This window comes from Branchiostoma floridae, chromosome 17, assembly GCF_000003815.2.
Source record: "Branchiostoma floridae strain S238N-H82 chromosome 17, Bfl_VNyyK, whole genome shotgun sequence".
In the NCBI taxonomy this organism is placed as follows: domain Eukaryota; kingdom Metazoa; phylum Chordata; class Leptocardii; order Amphioxiformes; family Branchiostomatidae; genus Branchiostoma; species Branchiostoma floridae.
The window spans coordinates 4,934,795-4,945,539 of record NC_049995.1 but is presented as its reverse complement, the minus strand read 5'-3'; the positions used below and the strand labels follow the sequence as shown (position 1 = coordinate 4,945,539).

The 10,745-nt window shown below is 43.8% G+C and overlaps 1 protein-coding gene across 1 annotated transcript in view; it reads right to left on the bottom strand.

Annotated features, from left to right (window-relative positions):
• LOC118404968 overlaps positions 1-10,745 on the bottom strand; it is a 62,933-nt gene that overhangs the window by 46,881 nt on the left and 5,307 nt on the right. The window contains exons 6-14 of the mRNA XM_035804367.1: positions 9,892-10,038; positions 9,430-9,540; positions 8,826-8,977; positions 8,286-8,403; positions 7,643-7,772; positions 6,349-6,571; positions 5,086-5,275; positions 4,558-4,751; positions 3,995-4,128 (exon numbers count right to left, since the gene is read on the bottom strand). Coding sequence (XP_035660260.1) covers positions 3,995-4,128; positions 4,558-4,751; positions 5,086-5,275; positions 6,349-6,571; positions 7,643-7,772; positions 8,286-8,403; positions 8,826-8,977; positions 9,430-9,540; positions 9,892-10,038 — 1,399 coding nt within the window. The remainder of the gene's footprint in view (positions 1-3,994; positions 4,129-4,557; positions 4,752-5,085; positions 5,276-6,348; positions 6,572-7,642; positions 7,773-8,285; positions 8,404-8,825; positions 8,978-9,429; positions 9,541-9,891; positions 10,039-10,745) is intronic.

The window sequence follows — 10,745 nt, the reverse complement described above, 5'->3', positions numbered from 1 at the left end:
TAGCGGTTGCGCCTAAAGAGAGCCCGTATACTCATGAATAAATATCTCGAGAAGGAAGTATCCGAATGTTTGGCGGTTTGCACCTTTCAATTCCTTGCTATTCCAACCATACCAAGTTTGAGGGGCCGGAACTTAAAGTCTAAGCTACAGTCGCGTCATTTAGTCATTCCCTAGCCGATGCCGTGACCGTCGGTGTTTAGGAGAAGGGGCTAGCGGTTGCGCCTAAAGAGAGCCCGTATACTCAAGAATATCTCGAGAAGGAAGTATCCGAATATTTTGCGGTTTGCACCTTTCAATTCCTTGCTATGCAACTTTTTCAACCATACCAAGTTTGCGGGGCCGGAACTTAAAATCTAAGCTAGAGTCGCTTCATTAAGTCAACCCTACTCGGTGCCGTGACCAGAGGTGTTTAGAAGAAGGGGCTAGCGGTTGCGCCTAAAGAGAGCCCGTATACTCAAGAATATCTCGAGAAGGAAGTATCCGAATATTTTGCGGTTTGCACCTTTCAATTTCTTGCTATGCAAGCTTTCCAACCATACCAAGTTTGCGTGGCCGGACCTTAAAGTCTAAGCTACAGTCGCGTCATTATGTCACCTCCTACCTGGTGCCGTGACCGGTGGTGTTTAGGAAAAGGGGCCAGCGGCTGGGCCTAAAGAGAGCCCGTATACTCAAGAATATCTCGAGAAGAAAGTATCCGAATATTTCGCGGTTTGCACCTTTCAATTCCTTGCTATGCAACCTTTTCGACCATACCAAGTTTGAGGGGCCGGAACTTTAAGTCTAAGCTACAGTCGCTTCATTAAGTCAACCCTACCCGGTGCCGTGACCGGCGGTGTTTAGGAGAAGGGGCTACCGGTTGCGCCTAAAGAGAGCCCGTATACTCAAGAATATCTCGAGAAGGAAGTATTCGAATATTTTGCGGTTTGCACCTTTCAATTCCTTGCTATGCAACCTTTCCAACCATACCAAATTTGCCGGGCCGGAACTTAAAGTCTAAGCTACAGTCGCGTCATTAAGTCACCCCCTACCCGGTGCCGAGACCGGCGGTGTTTAGGAGAAGGGGGCTAGCGGTTGCGCTTAAAGAGAGCCCGTATACTCAAGAATATCTCGAGAAGGAAGTATCCGAATATTTTGCGGTTTGCACCTTTCGATTCCTTGTTATGCAACCTTTCCAACCATACCAAGTTTACGGGGCAGGTACTTAAAGCGTAAGCTACAGTCGCTTCATTAAGTCAACCCTACCCGGTGCCGTGACCGTTGGTGTTTAGAAGAAGGGGCTAGCGGTTGCGCCTAAAGAGAGCCCGTATACTCAAGAATAAATATCACGAGAAGGAAGTATACGAATATTTTGCGGTTTGCACCTTTCAATTCCTTGCTATGCAACCTTTCCAACCATACCAGGTTTGCCGGGCCGGAACTTAAAGTCTAAGCTACAGTCGCGTCATTAAGTCATTCCCTACCCGGTGCAGTGACCGGCGGTGTTTAGGAGAAGGGGCTAGCGGTTGCGCCTAAAGAGAGCCCGTATACTCAAGAATATCTCGAGAAGGAAGTATCCGAATATTTTGCGGTTTGCACCTTTCAATTTCTTGCTATACAACCTTTCCAACCATACCAAGTTTGCGGGGCCGGAACTTAAAGTCTAAGTTACAGTCGCGTCATTAAGTCACCCCCTTCCCGGTGCCGTGACCGGCGGTGTTTAGGAGAAGGGGCTAGCTGTTGCGCCTAAAGAGAGCCCGTATACTCAAGAATATCTCGAGAAGGAAGTATCCGAATATTTTGCGGTTTGCACCTTTCAATTCCTTGCTATGCAACCTTTCCAACCATACCAAGTTTGAGGGGCCGGACCTTTAAGTCTAAGCTACAGTCGCGTCATTAAGTCACCCTCTACCCGGTGCCGTGACCGGCGGTGTTTAGGAGAAGGGGCTAGCGGTTGCGCCTAAAGAGAGCCCGTATACTCAAGAATATCTCGAGAAGGTAGTATCCGAATATTTTGCGGTTTGCACCTTTCAATTCCTTGCTAAGCAACCTTTCCATCCATATCAAGTTTGCCGGGCCGGAACTTAAAGTGTAAGCTACAGTCGCGTCATTAAGTCACCCCCTACCCGGTGCCGTGACCGGCGGTGTTTAGAAGAAGATGCTAGCGGTTGCGCCTAAAGAGAGCCCGTATACTCAAGAATATCTCGAGAATTAAGTATCCGAATATTTTGCGGTTTGCACCTTTCAATTTCTTGCTATGCAACCTTTCCAACCATACCAAGTTTGCGTACGCGTGGCCGGACCTTAAAGTCTAAGCTACAGTCGCGTCATTATGTCACCTCCTACCAGGTGCCGTGACCGGTGGTGTTTAGGAGAAGGGGCTAGCGGTTGCGCCTAAAGAGAGCCCGTATACTCAAGAAAATCTCGAGAAGGAAGTAACTGAATATTTTGCGGTTTGCACCTTTCAATTCCTTGCTATGCAACCTTTCCAACCATACCAAATTTGCCGGGCCGGAACTTAAAGTCTAAGCTACAATCGCGTCATTAAGTCACCCCCTAGCCGGTGCCGAGACCGGCGGTGTTTAGGAGAAGGGGCTAGCGGTTGCGCCTAAAGAGAGCCCGTATACTCAAGAATATCTCGAGAAGGAAGTATCCGAATATTTTGCGGTTTGCACCTTTCGATTCCTTGTTATGCAACCTTTCCAACCATACCAAGTTTACGGGGCAGGTACTTAAAGCGTAAGCTACAGTCGCTTCATTAAGTCAACCCTACCCGGTGCCGTGACCGGCGGTGTTTAGAAGAAGGGGCTAGCGGTTGCGCCTAAAGAGAGCCCGTATACTGAAGAATAAATATCTCGAGAAGGAAGTATCCGAATATTTTGCGGTTTGCACCTTTCAATTCCTTGCTATGCAACCTTTCCAACCATACCAAGTTTGCGGGGCCGGACCTTAAAGTCTAAGCTACAGTCGCGTCATTAAGTCATTCCCTACCCGGTGTAGTGACCGGCGGTGTTAAGGAGAAGGGGCTAGCGGTTGCGCCTAAAGAGAGCCCGTATACTCAAGAATAAATATCTCGAGAAGGTAGTATCCGAATATTTTGCGGTTTGCACCTTTCAATTCCTTGCTAAGCAACCTTTCCATCCATATCAAGTTTGCCGGGCCGGAACTTAAAGTGTAAGCTACAGTCGCGTCATTAAGTCACCCCCTACCCGGAGCCGTGACCGGCGGTGTATAGAAGAAGAGGCTAGCGGTTGCGCCTAAAGAGAGCCCGTATACTCAAGAATATCTCGAGAAGGAAGTATCCGAATAAAAAAAAAAGATGAAAGTTGAATCTCTACTTCTGGATAAATCAAATTATCAGAATTTGATGGTCATAATATTATTATAATTTGATTTATCCAGAAGTAGAGATTCAACTTTCATCTTTTCATTATATTCCTGGATGTATAATCTTCACAAACGTATTAAGTATCCGAATATTTTGCGGTTTGCACATTTCGATTCCTTGCTATGCAACCTTTCCAACCATACCAAGTTTGCCGGGTAGGAACCTTAAGTCTAAGCTACAGTCGCGTCATTAAGTCACCCGGTGCCGTGACCGGGTCTAAGCTACATACTTCAAATTAGGGGTCAGCACAGGCCGAAAAGATGGACCAAAACCTAGTTTTTTGTCGAATCTGAACATCTGCAACCTACACTGCCTCACCAATATGAAATGTTTCTTACGTTTTCCGGTTACAACTCGAAAATAGGCTAAAATACTGCGGCTGCGTCAATTAGGGTCATTGTCCTTAATAGTTGTGGTAATCACACCATGCATCGGAACCTCGCCGCTATTTCGACGGTGCTGGGAGTGTATACCACCCGCCAATTCATTAGCACACGGCCAGGAAATTGGGGTTTGTTACAGCGCTCCCGCGAAAACTCAAAGGGCTGGCTAAAAAACATTCCCATTCTTAGCAGACTGGGCCGGGTAGAACAGCCCAAAGCCAATACATGTAAGATTCTGATACCCTACCTTTCTTCTGGAGGAAGACCGTTGACCTCCTCATATCCATCGGGAATCGCAGGATCGTATTGCTCTATGGCGGCAAGGAGTTTGTGTTGATCATGGAACAGATTTCGGTATCGTCCAGGCCATTGGAGAGAAACCTGTCACAGATACAAGAAAAAGAACGATAAGTATAAACCTAAAGGTCTTTGTCGTCTTTGGCCATTTGAGAAACATTGAAAATTTGGAATTCTCTTAACACGAACTGTGTAGGTTCTTTTTCCTTCTCGTGTATACGGTATTGAATTTTCTCAGTAGACAATACGTCTACAAGGCGAATAGGTTTCTGACCACCTCTTGGCACATATGACAAAAGACAGGGAGATTTTAAAAGCTGCTTGGAATAACAGACACCCAACCACCGAAAAATGCTGACCCGACATATCACCACTGAACACGGTAGGATTACCCAGCCTCCATGCAGTTTTCTCAAGCATCATAACAAGGTAGCAATAATAACAGATCATCGGAAAAAGGCTTATTGAAAATTCCAACCGAGGAGCTTGCTGAGAAGACAAAGGACTACCAACCTTTGTCCCTGTTCCCAGGGAGTCCTGTAGGTCTGTTTGCCAGAGGTGACTTGTGTTCGCTCCTGCGCTGTCAGCCCACAGTGGGTAGTGCGCGTCCACCGTCACGTTGTTGACGTCGTCATAGATCAGGAACCTTCTAGCGCGCTGGTAGTTCCCAGCAACGTCGTCAACCGTCAGGAAAAAGCAATATGTACCTACGGACAGACATTCACTTGCGTTTTTAAAAGATTCCAAAAAGTATCATAACATGTTTTACATACTTTTATGAAACCTCATTCAAACGATTACCATCGCATATGACTGACTTATGAACGCCCAACAGAAAAGGTATATGCGTATACGTCAATACAAAAAAATCTGATACGAAAATGGCTATACCGCGCGCGCGGTATGCAATTGAATATTTAGACCGGAAACAAGTTTGACTGCAGCAACTCGTTCAGCAGGACTGCAGACAAGAAAAAAGTCAAGATCATGTGACAACAGTTTCTCTTCTATTTTAGCCAGAGTAATATATCCTAAACGCACCTGGGACATCCAGTGTCACTTCGACCATGCCAGCTCCCTCCGATGCGTTGAGAGATCCAGTCGCGAAGGGAGTCACAGATCTCATGCCCAGCACGTCTCCGTACGGCTGGAGTTTGTACACCTCGTACTCATACAGGCCCAGTCCCGAACCTTCGTCACTCCAGCCGGACCATCTCATCTGGATTTGTCCCTGTAAGGTAAATAAAATCAACGAACTTGATTTAAATCATACGGAAATGTTGTGTTCCAATATTGTACTTAGGCCTACGTCACATATCCAAACCGGGTATAAAATAATCTGATACTATGTTACCACCTACCAAGACAGAAATGTTCAATATGTTACTATAATGTCCTGCTGATATATCTGCCTATGTCGGTCAATTCATATATAACTCATTTAAAAAAAGAGACAATATTATACTATCATGAACCAGCACATATTGATAGCCTGATTGTAAATATTATATACCATGTGTAAAATAGATTAGTCTCTTAGATTTTTAGATACTAGTAACTCATGTAGTTAAACTGTTCTGTATGTATTGTATGTACAAGTTGCCAAACACTGTATCCTCTACAGTTGTCGTGCAATAAAGTTCTTCTTCTTGTATAAAGATATAAAAGACACCAAACTACACAAGACGTAACGAGAATAGCCGTGGGCATTATTTTATGTATATTTACGTATACATTTCTATTTTTCGTTTCCACAAATAGCCCGACCGGGCCTTACTGGTATACCAGCCTTACTGGTACACCCGGATTGCACACAATCAAAATTAGATATTAGACAAGTTAGGATGAAGATTACAGATACTAAAGCCAGCATCCGTTTTGTAATACGCATTGGCTGACAATTAGTTGAAAAGAGTTAATGGGTCTTAAAAACCAAGCGTTTGTTTTGCCAATAAATATTATCATGAAAGAATCATGACGATCCGTCAACCCCACATTGAGTTAGTTCCTTTCAAAATCTGACACTAAACCTGCCCCTGGAGTTCCAAAATAAGCCGCTAGGAGGCCCAAACTTACACCACTGCTCTCTACCCCAAGATCTATCTACCGCTCAAATATCATGACCACAGCATGTCCGGAACTGAAGACATCAGAACAGCAAGTCCCACTGCAGTACCGTAACAAGTTGCTAGGGGGCCCATAATCTAATCGTTTCAGGTCTTATCAAGACCTACACACATACCAAATATCAATACCATCCATTTTTGTTGGCTAAGGTTATGAAATTCCGATTATCATACTCACGTTTTTGGTGAACGGAGGACCGATCTCGACAGGTTTGGAAGAACAATTACCGGCAACAGAGCAGTGAACCGGGTCAATAAGGTCATAGGTGAAATGGGCTGTGTGGATGACCTCTGTCCCTCGGTAGTACAGACGAGGGTTCTGGGTCACTACCCCGTCCGAACGGTCGTAGTTATTGATGACGACATATCCACCGTTGTTGGCCTGAACTTTGAACTCTATTCTGTAGAATGGCAATGTGTTAAATGGCGGATAAGATTAGAACTAAAACTTAATCTTGTTCTGTCCGATAATGTCCATCTGCCGAAGATTCGGCAATTGTTGACAAGTTTTTGGCTAATACGAAACGGAGGTTCGCCAGGTGATTTGTAGTGAATCACCAACCCCAGATAGAATGTTTTGTTCCAACACACACCGTACCATCGCACGTGTGGGGGTTCTTTAACGTGCCTGGGTTATGGCTCTCCCCATACACGGGACCTCCATTTAACGTCCTATCCGAGGGACGGCCCTAGCCGAAGCTAAGTACTCCTTTTTCACCCGAGTAAAGTGAGGAAAGTTGTGTTAAGTGCAGTCGGATTCGAACCCGCAACCTCTCGGTCTCGAGAGAAACACAGACACACTGCGCTACGCGGTCCCACGTACTCTTGTTTCTGTATATAGTATTTGCGTTTTAACTGTTAAATGTTAAGATGTATCTTGACTCCACGCTGGTGGACTGGAGAGATTAGAGATGGCAACCGGTGGTTTGGAACGTACTGATAAGTTTAACCGTCTATTATATAGGAAACAAATCATTTATAGGCTGCTACCATGGTGGTCTTCTTTTCCTTTTTGCGCTGAAGCTGCTGAACGGTTATCAACATTCATGTTATATAATACAACGAAAATAATTTAAAAGTTATTTTGATTCTGGTCTTACAATATGATAATATGCTAGTCAATGTTAGTGTTATTTTCCAAATTTTATAATTTAAGGTCACTTAGCAAAATTCACGCTGGCTGACTGGCTCAAGTATACTTGTTACCAGTTATTGCCATATAAAATTATCTCAATACAAGAGAAGGATTCGAGTAATTCTTTTCTCATACTCAGCTATTTACCCCAATTTTGCAACATTTAGTACTAGCACCCTTTTCTAATTGTATACAAGCCGTCGTATCGCGAACGAGCTGGGTTCTTACCCTTGCTTGGAGATTAGGGTTAAATCTAAGTAACTGACCGATCAGCTACAGATGTTCTAATAGCGCCTGGGACAACGAGAATTTGTATTTAGGAAGTTTGCGGACGCACCTGTCGCCATGTTGGAGTGTCGGAAGGACCAAGTCGTCATGATTCACGCAGTCATGTAGGTTTGTATCCGGATCATCTCGGTTGTGTCCGATGTTGCACACGATTCTTCCCGACTGTAACTCCGTCCCACCTTAGATTATATCAAAATTACAGTGAATTTCTAGCTAGCTATTTCATAGTGATTATACATGCTTATAAAGATGAAGAGTAGTTCCCAAGTATAAAAGACTGGTGGCGGCGATTGATTGATTGAAAGTTCAACTTATTTTTTTTTATACGTACACCACAACGATTCAAAAACTGTGGAACTATCAACAAATTTAATGTGTTATTTGGCGATGACTTTTAAATGGATCTTGAAAGTAGCGAGGGAAGCATTAAGTAAGACGGGACAATTTTCCTTAAAACTCTTATCTAACATTCGATACGATGTAAACCATTCTGTCATACCTCGGAACGGCTGCCTTACGCCAAGCTAAAATCGAGATCTGACGGGAGGAGTCGGCATACGTTTCGAGACTGAAAACAAGAATGTTGTTCTAAACTGGCAACAATAGGGACGATAATAGCGCGGTTGGCCCCGCATCTATGAGTCATATTTTAAAAGATGTGTTCATATAAATCTGTATTGAATTGAACTGACCTCTCAGAAGTCTCCAGCTTGAATTTGCTGAAATGATGCCAACTTTGAAGTCGTTGATATAGTACGGCCTCGGCCAGTCCTCGGCAGATGGTCCTATCCAGCTGCTGTCCCACGTCATCTGGGGAATTTTATAACAACAGCATTGTTAACTTCAAGAAAGCCCGTTTACAGCTAAATGTCCTATAGCTTTAAACAGCATTGATTTGCTGTTGATGAAAGTTGCAAAATGTAGCATACAATTAACGGAATCCCTTTATTTACAAAGCCACAATCCGTTATTGCAAGTAACATTCAGGCCATGCCGTAGTGAAAGTTTGCCCGTCAGTCTAGTTTGCCCACCAGTCTAGCTATATAACAATTTCGATGTATCGAATAATAAGTGAAATGTAAAGACGGAAGGCGGATGATGCACGAAACGTTTGATAACAAGGTTTGAAGTTGTTCAGATGCGGTGAATCCAGAGAGTCAACAATCTAACGAGTAGCGAATCAAAGACAGTTCTCACTACCTTGCTACGGACGGCATCCCTGTTGAACTCACCTGGAGTCTATTGTAGGCGATGTGTCTCCCGACAAACACGGTAGAGGGCGCAGTTACCCCACGACATTCAGCTTCCGTTGTGTCCTTCTCCGTGCCATTGACAACTCGCATCAGCTTTGCTAGGCAATGCATAATTGACGGCAGTGATGAAACTGGAAAACAGAAAGAAAAAAAATAAAACACATCTTTTTGAAGACTCATCTTTAATTGTCCATTTCTGGTGAAAGATCGTTGATAACTATGATTGCCCTACCATTTATACAATGTTAAGTAAAATCTCAATGCAATATACCCATTGATGGGTTTCGTATGACAATTATAATCAATCACTTATTCTTAGAAGGAAATAATGGTGGCAAGGTGGCTTTGTTTTAGGATCTTTGGCCGGCGGCCTGTCTTTGAGGAGAGTCACACTTGTACGCTTAAGACCCCAACACAGTTACCGAAAAGAGAAGGGGTCCACCCCAGTGTGAGTGGATCAAACCTTACTGTCTGGTCTAACACAACTTAAATCTACTGTGAAACGACTAACGGTAGTTTATCGGCTATGCATAACAAACAAACAAACAAACAAACAAACAAATAAGGTGTCCATCACACTCACTTGTCAGACAGTTGTTCCCGCCGAAGCCAGGTGCGCATGTGCAGTTGGAGGGTATATTGGGACAGGAGCCGGGATAACAAAACTTGCTGTCAGGTCTCCATGAGCATCGTTCTGTGTTCAACCATACAATAAATCATATGGTATTTGCCTTAACGTGACTATAACGTAAGTTTGCATTCATCATTTTCGTGATCTTAAATTGCCATTTTGTTATAAAAGTTAATTTTTCGAATCACTTACACTTCAAAATGTCTGACTATGAACAACAACACCATTCCCTGCGTTAGATAAACATTTATAAACGGCCGTTGCCATCCGACCCTTTCCTCCCTTATGGCCTCCATGAAAAGCGGCCTGCAGGCCGATTTGAGCTTATCATGAATAAATAAACGTTCAAACAAAACGCTGCAGTCAGTGCATTGAATCAGCAGTGCTGTTACAGTATAAGAACACCATACGTACGTTCACAGACTCTATTAGGATAGCCTTCTGCGGTAACCAGGTGATACGCCTTGATCTCCGCTCCTCTGTCGTACTCACACCGGTTACACTGTTGGTTGGTCATGTTGGTGCAGATCAGCCGCTCACAATTAGTTATGAGGTTGCATGCTGTAGGGAGATAGAGAAAGATCGAGCTCACGAAGAAAAGTCAATAATGCGATTTGCACTAAGATTGCAATTGGCAACTGTTAACACGAGGTGGAAAAAAATTACGCTACAAAGTTCCTTTGGCTAGTTACCTCCATGAAAAAATGGAGGTATAGTTTTGAGTGTGTCTGTGTGTGTGTCTGTGTGTGTGTGTGTCTGTGTGTCCGCATATTGTGGTCAGCATAACTTGAGAATCTCTTGATGGACTACGATGATATTTGGTATGTGGGTAGGGGTTGGGAAGACGAAGGTCAAGGTCAATTTTGGGCCCCCTGGTGTGTGACCTTGGTACTGCAGCGCAACTTCCGGTTTTTCTATCTCGGTGTTCTGAACATGCTATGGTCAAGATTTTTAAGTATTAGATAGCTCTTGTGCTCAGGAAAAAATGACATAAGTCTGGGCCCCCTAGCGTCTAGTTTTGGGATAGCAGGGACATTTTTGTCAAAAACTTCTGACGAGGATAACTCAAGAAGGGAATAACGGATTTTCATGATTTTTAGTATGTAGGTACCTTAGACATTGTTGTACAAGATAAAATACTACTTATGCAAAATAGGAGCACATTTGCATAATTAATGAGAATATTCTATCATAGCATTTTTTTCAATGTATCTCTTGTCCCGTACGTGATATGGTCGTGACATTCGGGTGGTAGATAGCTTGCAGTG